This window comes from Pteropus vampyrus, unplaced genomic scaffold (genome assembly GCF_000151845.1).
Source record: "Pteropus vampyrus isolate Shadow unplaced genomic scaffold, Pvam_2.0 Scaffold6, whole genome shotgun sequence".
Lineage (NCBI taxonomy): Eukaryota > Metazoa > Chordata > Mammalia > Chiroptera > Pteropodidae > Pteropus > Pteropus vampyrus.
Window position 1 is genome coordinate 7,174,854 of NW_011888787.1, and position 18,989 is coordinate 7,193,842.

At 38.6% G+C, this 18,989-nt stretch overlaps 1 protein-coding gene across 1 annotated transcript in view; it reads right to left on the minus strand.

Moving 5' to 3' along the window:
* Nucleotides 1–8,700: 8,700 nt before the first annotated feature.
* Nucleotides 8,701–18,989, minus strand: part of ATP5PB (ATP synthase peripheral stalk-membrane subunit b) — an 11,425-nt gene continuing 1,136 nt past the window's right edge. The window contains exons 3-7 of the mRNA XM_011367274.2: nt 15,778–15,923; nt 13,571–13,734; nt 13,024–13,149; nt 9,965–10,144; nt 8,701–8,952 (exon numbers count right to left, since the gene is read on the minus strand). Of these exons, the coding sequence (XP_011365576.1) occupies nt 8,875–8,952; nt 9,965–10,144; nt 13,024–13,149; nt 13,571–13,734; nt 15,778–15,923 (694 nt within the window). The 3' untranslated portion in view covers nt 8,701–8,874. The remainder of the gene's footprint in view (nt 8,953–9,964; nt 10,145–13,023; nt 13,150–13,570; nt 13,735–15,777; nt 15,924–18,989) is intronic.

Here is an 18,989-nt window from a genome sequence, read left to right on the forward strand (position 1 = left end):
CCAGTTAAAAGCATGGAGTAAATGCATTTACCTTTTAAGAGACGGTCTGGTCACAAGATGCCCTGGTCTGAGGCCGAACCGTTCACTCGCTTCCGCTCTACTCCTACTTTTCAGAAATGACGAAACAATTACTGCCACTGTCACTATCAAGCCATGTGTCGCAAATCTTAACTAAACTTGAGGGCAGACTTCCTCTTTGAGGCCAACACTCTGTATTTTTAATCCCATGAGCAGTGAGCTTCTTTTATATCTTTGGACACATGAACACAGAGCATAGAGGGATAAGACAAGCTTATTTCTAGTTAAGTCCATGTTGAATGTTTAACCACCGTGCCAGATATTGTGGGAGTGACAGCAATATGACATTATCATTGTCACGAAACATCTTAGTGTGTCATTTATTCTAACCACGAAGATGAGGTTGATAAAGAGAACCGAAGAGTAGTGTTAAGTATCAGCTGCGTAGACTTTGAGTGTGTTGAGCATGGAGAGCCCTTCAGAGAGAAGGCGAATCATTTATAACTATTTATTCAGAAAACAATTTTAATAAATATACTTATTAAGTGCTATGGACCATACAGCGGGCTAGGCGATGTGGATAATTCAGTGAGCAAGGCAGAAAAGTTTCTCCTGGAGCCGAACATCCAGTCGAGACGAGACATGATAAACAAGTGAACCACAGATTAAATACAGGTCCCGTTATGGGCCACAAAGGAAAGAAGCAGAATGACGTGCTAGAGAGTAAATGGTGGGAAAAGGTCTTTAGATCAAATGGCTGACCAGGGAAGGCCCGTCCACGGAGCGGACTTGTACACTGAGAACCACAGGATGAGACAGAACTGACCAAGCAGAGAGCCCCAGGGAAAGGGTTTCAGCCAGAGGGCAGAGCGACTCCTAGGCCCTGAAGAAGGGAAGAGTCAGCAGAGCTGGCACCGACATAGACCTGAGCCTGGGGCCTGGACATGGATGGGGTTTGGATGGAGGAGAGAGACCAGGTGGGGAGAGCCCAGGCCCTGGACTGGTTGCTGGGATTTAAGTGATGTATTTCTGAGATTCCAGCATAGTTCAAGAGTGAGGCGAGCAGAAAATAGTTATGTAGATGGATTTTAGCCAGATCGTGAAGGTCTTTAAATTCAAGCCAAAAATGTATTTTAAGTATTAAGAAAGAACCACTAGAATTTTTTGAATTGGGATATAAGAATCATGGCTTCTAAGGAAGGTTATACCGCATCATATAAACTGTAGATAGACAGAGAGAGAGACAAGAAAATAAGCTAGGAGTGTTGGGCTATATATTAGGTATTTAATAAGGACGTGAGCAGCGGGAACGGGGAGGAACCCACAGGAAACCTGTCATAAGATTGGACGTTGTAAGACTTGGAACATGGATATAGGGAATGAAATAGCAGTTTGAGTCAATGATAACATCAAAATTTTGAATCTCAGTGACTGAGGGAATTCATTTTTTCATTCACTCCAAAATCATTTATTGAACATTTACTATGTGCCATGTACGAGTCTAAGTTCTGAGGATGTAATGGTGAGCAAAAAAAAGGCCTTTTCTTTCTTCCATAGAACTTTCAGACTAGTAAAGTATGCTGTTACCACATAAATGGTAAATGGTAGCAATTACATGAATTGCGAAGGATCAGGAACCTCTCCCCGACCCCCCAAACACATTGCGGGGAGGGAACCAGGAAAAGCTTCCTGGAGGAAGACAAACCAAGTCTGAAGTGTGAGTTGGAGTTCCACCAGACCAAGAATGGAGGAACGATCAAAGGAAAGAGAACATTAAAATTCAAAAGCCCTGTGCCAGAAGGGAGGGTAGGAAGTCCAAACAAACGAAACGAAAAGGCTAGCGTGGCCACAGCCGAAAGAGCAAGGGAGTGTGTGAGGGCGATGCTGGGGTGTTGGGGGAGATGGAGTGTGGCGAAGGATGAAGTTGAAGAGGCAGGAAGGGGCCGGTTCCCTCAGAGCTTTCGTCTATTATAAGAGAAGTGGGTATATCTGTATTAAAGGTATTTAAGCAAGGGTGGCAGGATCAGACTTGCATTCTGAAAGAGAATGCAAACTGGGGGGGAGAGAACAGATTGGAAGGCAGCCAGAACAGATACGAAAAGACTGGTTGAGGAGAGTAATGCAGCGATCCGGTCGAGAGGCTAATTACTAGTAACATGAGGCCAGGGAGGCAGCAGTAGAGATGAAGAGATAGATGTAAATGCATCTGAGAGACATTTAGGAGAGTAGTAGCAAAAACGAGGGAGGATAAAAAGTCAAAGACTGTCATCGAAGATATCACCAAAGGGGAGAAGGAGGAAGAAGAGCCTGAGAAGGAAACGGCAGCAGCTCAAGGTTTAGAATGAAGATGAATGATTAGACATTTACTGAGCACCTACTATGACCCAAACACACCGCTATGCTCTGTAATACATATATATGATGAAATATTATAGATGCTATGCTGGGAGTGGAAACTGAAACGGAAAGGGCTCAGGTTACACAATAAGGAGGGAGAGTGGGTGTCAAGAAAAGTGACATAAAGGAGATGATGTTTGAGTTGCCTTGAAAGATGAATCACATTTTCTAGGCAAATAGAGGAAAGAAGCGTATTCTAGGCAGAGGAACAGCATGAGCAAAGGCATGATTTGTCATGTTTAGGGAAATGTAAATATTTCACCATTGCTGGTGTTTTGAGGGTGGGGTGGGAACAGGAAATGGAAGAGGAAGAAGAGGCTGGAGAGAAGGGCAAGACCAGATGATGGAGGTCCCTAAACAAACTCGACCTTAGGAGCAATGGAGAGACTGTTGAAGAAGAGTAGCACGATTACATGCGGGTTTAGGCAACAGAGTAGAGGGGCGACCGGTGAAGGGCCAGGCAGTGGGCAGAGGGTCCTTTAGTATTTAGAGCTCCAGAGAAGAAACAAAGATGATGTGATCAGAGGCAGTGGCCATGGGAAGAGGTAGGGCAGATGAGTTATTTATTAGTTGTGAGAGGAAGGTGAGAGAGACAGAGGACTTGGGATAACTCCCAGTTTCTGCATTGTACTGTTGACAAACAGACAATATGTAAGAAGTGGGTGTAGGACTGGGCATAAATAATGAATTTACTTTTGGACACATGGAGTTTGGGGTGCTTATGGAACATTCAGGTAGAGATGTCGAGAGGGTAGCCATCTCTGGGGCTCAGGGAAGAGATCTAAGTTTGTGCTGTAAAAACTATTTGTCTCTCCTTTTGTCCCAGAGCTTCGCTTGTGGTTGGGTAGTGACAAGTTCTGGCCTATGGATTATGAATGAAAGAGATGTAGGTCCCTTTTAGTTAAAGCATTTGACTGTTGAAGCAAGACCTCCTCGGACTCCTTCCCCGCAGGGTGATGAAAACAGAGGTTTTGTGACGAGGTGAGGTTAAAAGCTCTAAAGCTGGATGACTGAGTCATCATATGGAGTACAGCTTCTCTGAAGGGTCACCTGAACCTGCCGCGGATTCTCTATGAGCAAGAAACAAATTCATCCATGTTACATTACTGAGATTTTGGGATAGTTTCATATCTCACTTAACCTAACCTATCTTGCCTAATATGATTTAAGATATAGATTAGGAAGTCATCAGCATATACGTGATAGTAGAAGCCATGGGAATGGATAAGATCATGCAAGTACAATTTGTAGAATGAGAATAAAAATCCCTAGGATAGAACTCTGGGGAACACCAATATTTTAGAGGGAGGCAGAAATAGTGGAGTCAGCTAAGGACACTGAGAGGAAACAGTTATAGCAGTAATAGCAAACATATGCTGTTGGAAGACAGGGAGGAACGGAAGGAAGGAGAAGCTGTGGCCAACAGTGCCAGATGTTGCTGAGAGAGATCAAGTAAGATGACAACTGGAAACGAGTTTATTGGGGAAATGAAGAGATCATAATCTCTGCTAAAGGAGCTTGGGTGTCGCAGTGGTGGGGTCTAAGACTTCAGTGGGTTAAAGAGCGGATGGAAAATCCCCAGACATACAGCAGATCAGGTCTTTGAATAAATTATCTCGTTAAAGAACACCAACTGCTGGATAAAACATTTCAAACACCGTAATTTAAAAATGCGTAGCTGAACTAGATGTTGGAAATCCTAAAAGGTCAGAAAGGAAGAGCTGAGTGAGACCTGGAGCTGGTGTTTGCTCTGGAAATAGCCACCAATTTTGGGTGACCTAGAGCTTGGGTCTAAATAAAGGCTCTGTGTATGAGGTCAGGAAACCAAGTGCAAAGCCTGCACAAAGATGGGAATTTGTACCAGACCTTCTGAAAGGGGACCCACAATGGGTGAACTAGGAAAAAAGCCATGCCACACATGGGAATGGTAGGGATACTTGCTATGTCACTTTTGTATTGCAGCATGACAAATAAGGACCGCATTTATCATCTCGGTTTCTGTGTGTTAGAGGTGGGGCACAGCTTAGCAGGGTTCTCTGCGTCAGGGTCTCACCAGGCTGCATGCAGTTCAGGTCATTGGTTGGGGCCTTGGTTTCATCAGATCCTCTTGCAAACTCCCTATTTGCTGGACGAATTCATTTCCTTTCAGCTGTCTATGACTGAGGGCCCCAGCTTCTTACTGGCTTTCAGCTGGAGTCTGTCCTCAGGTCCTAGAAGTCACCTTTATTTTTCTCCTCCTTATAGCCGGGCTTTTGAACAAAATACTCCCAAGAGCAGCAATGTCCTTGCTGTTGCTGAGTCGAAGGGACACATAGTCCCTTGTCTTACTTGATCTCTTAGCAAGTTTCCAAAGCACTTTCCTCCTTTGCCTGCTTGATCTCCATCTGACCTGAGGAAGCCTTCCGTTCTCACTCTATACTATTTTCCTAGGTTATTTCATCCATTCCCAGGACTTACTATCTACGTGCTACTGATGCCTTAGTTTATGCTTCTAGCCATAACTTTACCAGAGCTTAAGCTCATTTCCTACATGTCACCATATGGCTATCTAATTTACTCATATTCAATATATTCCATTCATATTCAGCAATATTCATATTTAATATGATATTTGATACTCAGTCAATAAAACTGAATGCAGTACCTTCTCCCTTGACACTTGCTCCTTCTCATCCGTTCTGTCAATGAACAGTACGACCACAGCCGGAAACCTAAGAGACAATTTGCACACTTCTCTCAAACTCACACTCCACTCTCCTCCTGATACGCAAGCCTTGTCAATTCAAACTATAAAATCCATGTCAAATCTACTTTTTCCCTCATTATCACCATTCTCTCTCAAGCCACCTAGACAATTGATTGCTTCCTAACTGCTCTTGCCATCCACTCTGTCCTCCATTGTCCTCCAAGGGTCAGAGTTGTAAAAAGAAAACACAACGAAACTTAAGGATGAATATGCAGCAGAGACCGTATGCGGCTTGCAAAGTCTAAAAACTATTACTATCTGGCCCTTAAGAAAAAGAGTTTGCTGATTGGTATTTTAATACATTACTCATACTTTCCTCGACTTAAAATTTTACTGGCTTCCCATTCTTTTAAAAAACATAAGTCTTTACCATGGCCACAAAGGCCATAAACCTGCAGAATCTGGACAAGCTATGTCTCCAGCATCATCCCTGGCACTCTACCCTTCCCTTTCTATGCTCCAGTGCTGTTTTTCAAGGTGCCAGGCTCTCTCTCATCTCGGGGTCTTTGTATAGAGGTTTTACCATCTCTTTATCCTTCAGATATCAATTTAAGTATGATTTGTTCCAGAAGAACTTTCACGGTCTCCTGTACTAGATTAAATTCACTTATTATATAGGCCCCTATCACCCCATAGTTGGAATATTAGGAACACATATTGTTCAGTGTCTACATTGCTAGACTGTGAGCTCTGTGGACAGACACTATATTGTCTTACTTGCTATATCACTTGATATAGAAGCAAGTGTCAAGGGAGTTTTGAACAGCGCCTGACTCACTGTAATTTTTATAAATGATTGCTGAATGAGCTGTTTCCCCATTGAAAAACTTCATTCTTTCAAAGTCCATCCTTATCTTTCTTGCTTTAATGGAAGTTTCCCTTCTGTTGAAGGCTAATTCCTCAACTTGTCATCTGAATATCATACTCCAGCTTAAGGATTTTACATCTATCATCCCTCTGTTACCTTTTTCATCTTCTTCCTTTTACTGGCTCTTTCTTCACAGGTATTATTTGTTCAAGCCTCTCATCCTAAATCATTCCCTTGAGCCCACCTTTGGCTCCCTCTAGTTACTATCTCGTATCTACTGGAATGAGTGGCATTCTGGAAGTGATTCTTCATTGGTCTATTTCCTCACTGCCTTTCAATCCTTGAACACCACTAAAATCTGTCATCTGTCACTGCCATTCAACCATAACCACTCTAAGGGCCACCAAAGACCTTCGAGCTATTAACTCTAATGGGCGCTTTCTGTTCTTTCAATCTCCCCGAAAAATTTGCTCTTTCCACATTAAACTCCACTCTCTTGACTTCGTGACAATCCTCTCTCCTGGTTTTACTTCAATGCTGCCCGTTCTCTCTTTTGCAGAATCCTCTTTTTCTGCCATTTCTCCAACACTAATGTTCTTTCATGGCTCTATACTTAGCCCCATTCTTTTTCTTGAAACACAGTTCCTCCTATATTCTAAATCACAGTGAATAGTCTTTTTCTTCTCTCAAGCAGGAAACCCATGACTCAACTTAATTCATCCCTTCTTACATATTCTCCCCACTCATCCTACTAATGTTGCCTTTAGTATGTCTCAATTCTTTCCTTTCCATCCACACTGCCAAGGAAGGCCTTTAGTTAAGATCTTCAATGTCCTTTAGCTAGAATGAGGCAACATCTTCTCCAAACTATCTTCTATTGTTGCTAGTGATTTTTCTGAAACAAGAATCTAACCATTCCTCTGTTTAAGACCTTTTCATTGGCTTCTCTGTCCTCAGAACAAGATCTAACTTCTAAGCATAGCATTTAGGGACCAAATATAACTCCTATTTATATTTTACTCTTGAACTTCTTGAGTTTAAAAAGTTACTCTCCTACACCAACTTCTCTACAATCACAAATGCTGCTCCATCTGCCCGGGACTCTAATTCCCACTCTTAGCTAACTTCCTCTCTCAAACGCCCACCTCTTTTTCTAAACTGTCACCTTTCTGCTATCTCCATTTAATTAGGTGCCTTCATTGACTTCCTGGGACTAGGATTTTTGCTTTAAGTATTACTCATTCAGGTTAACATTTGATGGGACAGTGGTGGTTTGTAACGTCAATTCGATTAGGCTGAACTGTACTGTACAAAATTTGCTTCTCGGATGTTCTAGTAAGAGTGAGCCACAAGAGATTCTTAGATTTCAACTGCCACTCTATTGCAAGATGGTAGAATAAATTACAAATTTTAGAGGACAGATGTGAAGCAGCAAACACTCTGTAGTTCATACACGTTGCTGTGATGTTAGTCCCCTAGTTTTAGCTGGACCTGCAAACTCTGAACCTTTTTCTGGATCAGCCTTCAGCTTTTCTAACCTTTGGACTAGGTGTGTGTGATAAAGGGCCTGGGGTTTTGTAGGACAATCAAGGTCTGAGGTAATAAAAACTGACAAGGATTTCAGTTTGTGATTGTGATTTCTACTCATTCCTACCCCCTCCCACTTTACATCCATTTCCTCTTCTTAACTGCCTGTTCCGTGGACCTCACGTTCCTACATCAGAAACAAAAATAGCCTTACAGAGACTGCTTAGTCAGTTCCCACGACAATGTAAAGTCAAACCCCTTACACATGAACACATATCCCAGGAGTTGCTTCTCTGACTGACTGCTGATGGTTATGACAAGCAAAACGATGAGGCTGCTGAGACTACCAAGATGGTTTGTCATTCTCCTCTCAAAGCTCACCTTGTGCTAACGCCTATTCTATTACACATTCTTATTGCCTTTCTAGTGGATTCTTAACTCTTTGAGGTAGGGATTTTTATCTCTGTATGATCAGTGAAGGGTGGTGCTTAGCACAAACTAGGTGTTTACAATTGTTAAATGAATAATTTGGAACCTCTGTTGAACCATCAGAATCTCTTTTAAGTAACAATAAAGATGTCAATCTAATTTATTGGTGGATAATGAAGTCAAATTTACATAAATTAAAATCCTAGGAAATCAGTGAAAATAGCAATTACCCACATGATACATATTTTCAAATGTTTCCTATAATGTAAGTTGTCCATTTGTATATAAGTAAATCCTTATACAAGTATGGGAGAATGAAACAAACCTACAGAAGGGCATAATTTGCTGATTTATCTGCCAGATTATTAAGAGTGATTTTATGAGTCCATAATATTTTCTACAGATATGATAATAGTAAATGATCTGATATACAATTTCTTTTAGTTATTTTAAGAATACTGAAAAGCTTTAAATTTCCCATGACCTATTAGCCAGAAATAGCTTACCACTAATAACCTTATAAACAAGATTATCAGTTCAATGGCATCTTTAATTTTTACCCATATGGCAAAGATTGAAATAATATTTCAGAAAATTATGCAATCTGAAAAACCTTGTTTCGTCAGTCTATTGCAAGATGGTAGAATAAATTACAAATTTAAACTGTAACTTGGTAGTCTCTAGTCAGGCACTAAATTCTATTAAAAGCAAACTGCTGAATCAAAAGTGATCATGGACCAACTTAAAATGCAGAGCAAGAAGGACAAGAAGCATCTCACTGACCAACAGATTGTTTTAATTCTCTTTCTATATGAAACCAAGCTTTTCATTTTCAGGTAAGATGAAATGAAACTTCAGTAGACCGCAGTACAGAAAGATTCTGTCCCATAGGCTAGCTTCCATTTAGTCAGTCAACTGTTTCTAGCTGTCTCGATCAGGATAGACGCATTTACAGAACTGGCTGTGCTTGGGCCTTCTTTGCAAGCAGCTTTAGATCTGCAATGCACTTGGCAATTGTCTCCTTTTCCTGTGATAAGGAGAGAAATCTGGTTAGATCTTTCCAAATCACAGAAGGGTATAAATACCACAATTCTAAAAGATACCTTCGACATGACCTTGACGGCCCTACACAATCTCAAAATGGATTGCTTGCTGGCTTAACATAATAGATTACTAGGAATTATTTAATAATTTAACAAGGGGAGATACAATTTGGTTTAAGCAAATCCAGGGAATTAGTTAAAATCCTCTGGCTCATAGCTTTTATAAGTGAAACCTATATAGAGTTTGAAGCCAGATACTCCTGTAACCACGTGCCATTGACGTTAGCTTGTACAGCTAATAGCTGCTTGAAAAAGACCAACCTAACGAACATTAGTAATACAAAAATGTTAAGAATGAAAACAATTGTATCCCTTGTCTGTACTTTTTTGTATTTATCGAGTTTCTTATATATATTATTTTTATTTAAAAGGGTATTAAAAATATTAAATATTTTAAAAATTAAATATACTATATATCTGGGAAAGAAGAAATCGTGGCATAAATTAGTAAATGAAAAACATCGAAAAAGAAAATCAACTTTAGATAAACAATATAAAACATTTCTTTTCTGTTCAAGACCAATAAATCGGGTGGCTAGAAAGAGAAATGGAATGAAAATCATGGAATTATTAAACGGAAGGAACTCAGATACAGCCTTGTCCAGTCTGTTTTACAGAAAAATTAAATATGTTGGTTAATGTTTCTCCCAAATGATGGAACTTGAACACAAGTCTGCCACAACCAGTGTTCTGAACAATCTTTCCCACTGTTTTGACATATGTGGTCAGAGACCCTTAAACTTCCAGGATGGAGAAAAGTACCACGGCAGTGGTGCAGCATTTTCAAGGTTGCCCTCATCCAGAAAAATGAACCAGGGGCACCCCACTGACTCTAGGCTAAAGACTCCTTGCCAGCTATTCCTATCCTAACAGAGCCATCAGCAGATGCTTGTCAGAGATAGCAATACAACTCCAGAAGCGTCAAACATCATGTACCTGCTGTGCAGAGATGCTCTGTACCACGTGCTTCTCCACCCAGTTTATCATGTGTTCTTGCTCCTTTCGACGCATCATATTCTGCACAGAGATATGGTAGTCCAGGCGACTCTTTACCTCCTTGTACACTCTATGCAGCCGTTCCCGGTAAGTAACCTCCAAGGCCATAGCAATGTTATTCTGAAGCAAAGTTAAGAATGATGAAAACTATTTGCATAGTTGAAAGAGCATTTCCATTCTGAGGATTCTGCCAATTAGAATACCCAATCACTTTCTTGCATTTTTATGGAAAATTCTTTATTTTAATATGAAGATAACACAGACACATGGTAAAAAAATCTAACAGCATATGGTAAAAATATATACAGTAGTAAGTCTCCACTGCCAACCCTCCCATAGGCCACCAACTTCCTACTTCTTGGATCCCACCCAGAAATATTTAATAAACAAAATATAGGTATATGCACACACACACACACACCACTTTTACTAATCATGACATATAGACCCACCTCAATTTTAAAAAGTTATATTGGATTCTACAATATCGGTGTCCCGTAATTCATAATTTATTTAAGCTCTGTTAATAGATTAGGTTGCTTCCAATTTTTTCTACTATACATAATACTTCATATATTTTATACAACTTTGCACTTACTTGTGAATACTTGCTGGATCAAATAACAGCTAACATCTGTTGAGTACTACTATGTTCTAAACACTGTGTGTCAATTCAATTAAGTCTTACAATCACACTATGGGATAGTTACTATTGTTACATCATCTTACAGTGAAAAAACTGAGGCAGAAGCTAAGGAACTTGACCAAGGTTACAGAGCTAACCTTGTGAAGCCAAGATCTGAATATAAGGAATTTAGGCTACAAAGCCTGTGCTATTAAAAATCCATTTTAAACTGTGATTAACATTGTCAATGGCCACAGAAGAGTTGTACCACTTCATTCTCTTACTAGCAACACGAATGTCTATTACTCCAAACCCTGACCAAGTTTATAAAACCTTTTACTCTCCACTATTCTGATAAGCAGGATATCAATTTTAATTGTCATTACCTGAGAAAATTTACATATTTAGAAGGTATTTACATTTACTTATTTTTTTATGAATTGTCCATGTCCTATGTCCTGGGGTGTTGGTCTCTCTTAAGGTAACTATCCTTTTGTGTCACATGGAATGCATGTATTAACTTTGTTTCTGGTATTTGTTTCTGGTCACCAAGAACCTCCATGCTGCTAAAGCCTATGGCAAATTCTCAAGCCCTTTATAATTTGTAGGGTGACTACAAATTGAAATAGCCCTTATTTTCACCTGTTTTCTTCCTCGTGTTCCAGTCTTATGGCTTTAAGTGCCACCTGTAAGCTCCTGATTCCCAAGTGCCCAGTAGGGAGTTCTCCCCATCATATAATCAATGGTCTACCTAACAACTCTACTTTGCTTACTCATAAGCATTTCAAACCAATGCATACAAGACCAAGGCTATTAGCAACAAGGCAATCAAAGTGACTCTTCAAAACCTAAGTGAGATATCACTCCTCTGCTTAAAAGCTTCAATAACTTTCTTTCCCATTCAGAGTTCTCAGACGTCTCTAAGACTACATAATACAGCCCTGACCGCGCTCTACCTTGCTTCCTCTTCTTCTCCCTCTTACCCTTTCCACTTGAACTACATTGGCCTCCTGACCTTTACTTAACCATACCAAGCAAGCTTCCAGATTTAGAGCCCTTGCAATTGTTCTTCCCTCTGCCTAGAATATTATTTCCCCAGAAATCCACACAGTTGTCTGTTCAAATATCACGTTAGAGGCCCTTTCTAGGGTGCCCCCCCAAAAAACAGTAACTCCCATCTTCTAAAATCTCCTTCCCTTTGATAGTAACTTATTGATCTATATAGCCCTTAGTATCAGCTGACAAATCTGCTCCATTTTTTTCCTGTCCTTCTCTCAGTCCTTGGCTAGAAAGCAGACTCCATGAAGGCAGACTTTGTTTTGTTCTCTGTATTCCCAGGACCCTGCATTGACCTGTGTTTCCCTACAGGAAGAACACAATAAATATCCATTAAATAAATATTCCATTAATAAATAAAAATTTTAATGACTATCATTTGATTCTTTTGAAAAAGTTACATCTTCAAAAGCCAGACTTTGTGTGTGTACATATTATGTATAAGACAGAAAGCATTCTCTAGTTATAACTTAAATAAGCATGGAAAGAAGTTTTAAAATTTTCTAAGGTTTTCAAACATTCATGTGCTTAAAAATCTTTAGAGATCTTGTTTCAAAAAAATATAGATTCTTGGATAGTTCCTAGCAGAGGTTCTGATTCCAGTCCTGCAATGGGTCCAAAAACCTGCACCAGATGACTGATACGCATGTGATCCTGAGACCACACTAAGAAACACTGGCCTAGAACCCTAATGTTTCAGATACTTACTTTACCTTAGCATTTCATGTTTCATTTCAAAGGTGCTTCTATAAAATAAAATTGCAACAAAAGGACATTTCACTGTAAATATCAGGCATAAAGTACTGGGCTCAAAGTAAATAAAAACAAAATACTTGAACATGTTCCTAAAGTTGTTTTAGAAACTAAATATATTAGAATCTAATTATGCTCTGACCATGGTAAAAAATCCTACTACTAACTGAATCTGCTTTGTGAATTTGGAATGCAAGGTATCATATTTTCTTGTATAAGCATGTATGAAATAAAAAGCATGTATTTTGCCCATGACCTTAGACAGTAAATGTCATTTGTTAACCAGCTATAACTTAAGTACTATTTTCTGTTGTATGGATTGAAAATGTGTTCTTTTATAACTTTATTCTTTCTAATTTTAGAGTAATGATTCTAATTATTTACTTACTTGATACGTCTTAAATGTCTAAGTAGCTGTAATTGCCAGCCTACACTCATATCTTCTCTCTTCTAAATAAAATAAACTCAACCTATTCAACCACTCCTTATATAAGAGAGTCTAAATTTTTTTTTAAATGCACACAAGTAGGTAATTTCATTTTCCTTAGAAAGTTCTGAAACCTACCCTCTGGACATCAAAAAGGTAATGACGTTTTTGAACCAGTGCCTGCTGTGACTTCTCCGTATCAATTGCATCCTGGATGTATTTGATGGAAGCCTGCTTCGCTTCTTCTAGTTGGGCAATTTTTTGCTGCAATTATGACATTTATATAACAAAGATCAGTGAAAGCACCAAGGGTAATAAAAACAGATTCATTTTATTCTTCATCAAAGTTTTACCCCTCATTCGTAAAAACACCCACGAAGAAACAAACATATAGAGAGAAATGCACAAATCCTTAAAAAGAATTGCCCATAATAGCTACACAATATTTTGTTGAATGAACAAAACTATGGAAAAGCTGAAGAAAGTTTGGTAGATTTAAAAAAATTTATCTCAACTTCTGATCTCAAATTAGTAACTAATATTAACACCTATAATTGTATTTACTAATTCCTAATTTAATTGAATATATGTGTGAGTATACATACATTCACATCAAAAACATCACTTAATGACCTTGATGCTTTCACTACAGCCTAAAATGGGAAATAAGGTTTACAGTTCTTACCTCATTGAGTTTATCAGCAAATTCCCCAATAGAGGCACCATATTTTTTAATTACATAGACAAGCAACCCTATTGTTGATATGGCAGAGATGGTCTCTGGGGTAACCACATATATTTCTTTGGACAGAAAATATAAGATAAGCCCAGTTCCAAGCACATAGGGTCCTAAAAGAAGAAAAAGTTATTTTATGATGAACATGCTAGGTCTAAAAAGGGAAGAGAGAAATATACTTCTGCATTTAATTAGTTGATAGCAAAGTAAAGTAACGATTTAAAATAATTAGATTCAAAGACAGAACACTGGATTGAGAAGCAGTATGACAGAGTTGAAAGAACAAGAATCTGGACTCAAGGAAACCTGACTCTGCAACTTATAAGGAACATCAACATAAATAAGCTCTCTGAGCTTAGTTTCCTCCTCTGTAAAATGGGAACAGAATCTTCTTCACAGGGTTGATAAAACTGAGAAATAATATATGTAAAGTGCTTGGCACAATTGCTCAACAAACAGCAACTACTCTACAAAGATGTCAGGTAACTTTCACGAGTAATTTGTGTAGGAAAATATACAATTTATTGAATGTGAACACTGGTCAGAATAAAATCTATCCATTGTTGCCTATTTTTATTGAATGGGAACCTGATACTGGACATAAGCAAAAACAAACAAAAAACAAAACCAAAATTATAAAGTAGTATATATATGTATGGAAGAATTAAATATCAGCATTCTCAATTCCTACAGCATCTAATTATAAGGCTTCAAATATGGCAAACTTTTTCTTTAACCAGGACATGAGCTCTGAAAGAACACAAACCATGGTGTATATTTCTTTAGGATTTTCCTTTGTGCCTCACAAGAGGCTAAGCAGGAACAAAGCAGGCCTTTAGGACAACATTTTACAGTGTTTCTGAGCAACACTAGTCGTCAAAGGAAGTTAGGATGTATTAAGCAAATAAAAGCGTTATACAATGACCCCTGAACGATGTGATGGGGGAGTGGGGACATGAGGTGCACTGACCCCCACCTTTGCATAATCAAAAATCTGCATGTAACTTCTGAATCCCCCCAAACTTAACCACTAATAGCCTACTGTTAACAGAAGTCTTACTGATAATGAACAGTTGACTAACACATATTTTGTATTTTATACATGCTGTATTCTTACAATAAAGCTAGAGAAAAGAAAATGTTATTAAGAAAATCATAAGGAAGAAAAAATACATTTAGAGCATTTATTGAAAAAAAATCTCTGTACGAGTGGACTCATGCAGTTAACCCCTGTTGCTCAAGGGTGAACTGCAGTCTCAAATATATTTTACCCAGAGTTTCTCAAAGATTCGAGTCTACTATATGTAACATTTTAGTCATCTCTGGAGATCGGAGGACACTAATGTTTCTTGCAATTTCAGTTAGGGAAGTGCTATTTTAGGCCACTCCTTGGAGGATTAAAAATAAATCTTTGGTTTCCAATGTTCCACAGTTATAGCAGTATTTGGGTACAGTAAGAATGGAAAGAACACTGAACTTATCTGGAGGACAAGTACAACTAGTACAACTCAGTCACCAAAAAGAGAACGATCTTGGCGAATTATTGGCTTTCTAGTAATAAAAAAATAAAATTGTTGTAAGGATTAAGTAACAATAATTGAAAGCATATTGCAGTATAAAAATGTTATGTTTCAGAATACTTTACGCCTTTTTAAAAGGGGAGAAAATGGTAAGTACGACCCTATTTCTGTTTTCATGCTTATATATCCAATTTAATAATCTCTATTGCTTTACCTGGCTTTATTTTAATCCACAGCTCTTTCCATTACCTGACAGTATATATACAACACCATTATTCATTTCTTTACTGTCTATCCTACAATAGAATGTATGTTCTATGAAGGTAGGTACCTTAGTTCACCACTGTAGGCCTAGAACAGTACCTGGCATAGAGCAAGCATTCAGTAAATTTGGTATACCAACAAATGGAGACAATGCTACAAAATCAAGTTAAAATCTCAAACACATTTATTCCAAAGACACGTTAGAGCAACTAAATCAACTGTTATACTGGGTCACTTCCACAATTTCCTTTTAAAAACAGCTGGCATGATTTTTGTGGTACATGTGGAAGAGGTAAGAGGCCACTAAAATCCTAGGTTAACATAAACTATACCATCCAAACATACTATCAAACATCAAGCAAATGCGCTCACCTGTTACACCGGTTTTGGGATAAAGGAACTGGAAGAATTCCTCAGGGATCAGCCCATGACGAACTTTCCCTCCATATTCAGGAAGAGGTGGTACAGGGGCAAGACTCGGCTGCCCAGTGTGAAAGATCCTTGTTGCCTGCAATACTCTACAGGTAGTAATTTTACACATTTAAAGTTTGTTCTTTAAAGAGAATACAATGTATGAATAATTAGAAACAACGTATGGGGATGAGGATTAAGGCAGTTTCCCACTGTCATAACAGAAAGAGAATAAACCAGGAATAGGAAGGTTAGGGTCCAACAGTTAACTGTGTGACAAGGGCAAATGACTTACTTAAAGCTGTATGTAACCGACCCAATATTAGAATCCCTTCCAAGTCTCATGGGTCATCGGTCTAGCACTTTCTTTGTCTACTATTAGCACTGAAATATATAAGAACATAGATTCCTGCAACTAGGCTATCTGGGTTCAAATCCTAAACCTGCCACTTGACTTTGAGCAAGTGACTTAACCTTTTGTAATTTCCGATTTCTCTAAGTGGGAATAAAGAATACGACTATATCGGGCTGTTGTGAGAATTAACTGAGTTAATAAAGTGTTTTGAAACATGGTGTTTGGCACATGGTAAAATTCGATGTAAGTAGTTAGCTAATACATGTCCACTGTGTTGTGTCCTTGATGGCAAGAAATTTGACCTTTTTAAATATTCTCTGTGATGGGTTCTGATCAGTACATGAAATGCTTTTTCTGTGTTGGATAGCTCTAATTATGTTCACCTTTGACTTGAATTGCTACATAGATTCTTGAAACCTCCATCCATTGGTTCTAATTTTATTTTTCTCTGAAAGGAAGATAATGCTCTTATATCCATGTTAAACACCTCTTCCCCTCACAATCCTGTCTACCACAAGGAGCTCTCTGGTTTTGTTTACAAAAATGAGGTATACAGAACTGAGCATAATACTCTAAATATAGCTTGACCAAATCAATGATTCTACAAATACATATTTTGAACTTGCTATTGCCATTATTGGGCTTGAACTATTACACTAGTAATAGTTCAACTGATTTGCTTATTAATCTTGTATTAGAGTAGACTAAGATTGCATTTTTAGCAGTTACAGCATATTGGTGTCTCATTACATTTCTAATGTAATAAAATCCTCTAGTCTTTTTCATATCTGCTGTCAAGCTTAGCCTCCCTTGAATATTCAGTATGTTTTTGTCCCTTACTTCCCCATTCTCTCTATCTGTATCCCCTTGCAACGTAAGAATTTATATTATTTCACTGATTTTGGTTCATTGCTTGTCTTTTTAATACTATTTCTGCCTCCCAATGGATTAGCTACCCCACCAACTTCTGAAATCTGAGAATCATGCTCAAAATTCTTTCATTAAATCAGGGTTTCCCAACCTCAGTACCACTGACATTTTGGGACTATTGACAGTCCTTTGTTGTGGAAGGCTATTCTGTGCACTGTAAAGTGATCAACAGTATCTCTGTGGCCTTTACACACTAGAAGCATTCAGTATAGCATCCCCACTCCCACTTGGTGGTGACAACCAAAAATGTCTCCAGACATTGCCAAGTGTTTCATGGAGGGAAAAATTGCCGCAGGTTGAGAACCACTGATTTTAACCAGAGCACCAGAGAATTACTTTAGGCTGACACAAATCCTCTCCCCAACTGGCTATTTTACTTCAAGCCTTCATCATCTCTTGACTAAACTCATTAACAATCCAAAGCCTGGTCTCTCTGCTTCTCCTCAAATACCACTTAAACCTAGCCCCCTCCACACTAGCTGCCAATGCTTTAAAATGCAAACTTGACTTTAAAACGCATCAGCAGGGTCCCTCCTGCCTATGAAAAACACACTACTTAATACAACCTACATGTTTCGGCAAATATAATCTTACCTTCCTTCATTCTCCTACGTTCCAGCCATATGGAACTACTTACATCTCTCGAAAACAAACAAAAAACCCCCCACAAAAACATGCTTCATGCTGCTTCTTCTGCCTGGCATGCCTTTCATTTAATAACTGCCAAGCCCAACTAACCTTAGAAGTATATCCTTTATAAAGGCAACTCTATAATCTTGGAGTAATTTTTACTCATTCCACAAAACATTTACTGATTTTCTACTTGTGTCAGGCCCTGGGAGCATAAGAATGAGCAAAGTCCCAGCCTTCAACACTCTAGTGGGTGAGTGGGAAGTGTGAGTGTATAGGTCCATACACAATTTCAGGCAGCTGTAAGTTCTGAAGAAAAGTGGAGCAAGGTAAGGGGATAGGGAGCAAGAGAGTGGGAGAAAGGCTTTTTTTGGTAGGAGGTCAGAGGACATTTGAGCTAATTATCTGGAAAAAAGAGAGAGAGGAGCAAGTACAAAGCTCTTGTGGCAAAAATAAGCTTGGGAGTATTCAGAGAACAGCAAGAAGGCTTGTATGGCTGCAAAATGAACTAAAAATAGGAGGAGATAAATCAAGAGGAAGGATGGGATCCATTCATTTTGGGCCTTCTGGGTTATGGTAAGTTTGGATTTTATTTCAAGTGGGATGGGGAACTCTGGAGGGTTTGTGGAGCTGAGTGGAAGACTGACATAATCCCTATAGCTACTGAGAGAATGGGCTGTAATGGGACAAGAGAGATGCAAGGAGACTAAGAAACTAATGAATATCCTAGGTGAAAGCTGATGGAGGTTCACTCTCTAGTAGTAGTGGAAGAAGTGGTCAGAGTGCAGATATAATCTGGTGCAGGAGCCATGCTGGTGTATTAGATACGGAATGTAAAAGAAGGTGAAACTGATGATGTTCCTTATTTCTTATATATGGATCTGGTGTATTTATTACCTGTATTATGATTATTTACTTGTCTGTATGGAAAGTTTTTTCTCTGATAGTTATAAGCTCACTTTATTGCACATACACAAAATTTGATTAAAGCCACTTTTCCAAGCCATAAAACAGTTACCAAATTTTGCAAGATTTAGGACTAAGTTTGGAAGTAAAGAGAAATCTCAAATAAAATTTACATGTTCTATGAAATAATATTGGCGATAACAGTTGCCAACATTTACTAAGCACATACTACGTACAAGGCACTATTTTTATAGTTTCACAGGAACTGTCTCTTAATTTTCATAACCCATAATGTGCTATTATCTCCATTTTTCAGATGAGGAAATTGAGGTCGCACAGCTGGTACGTGGAG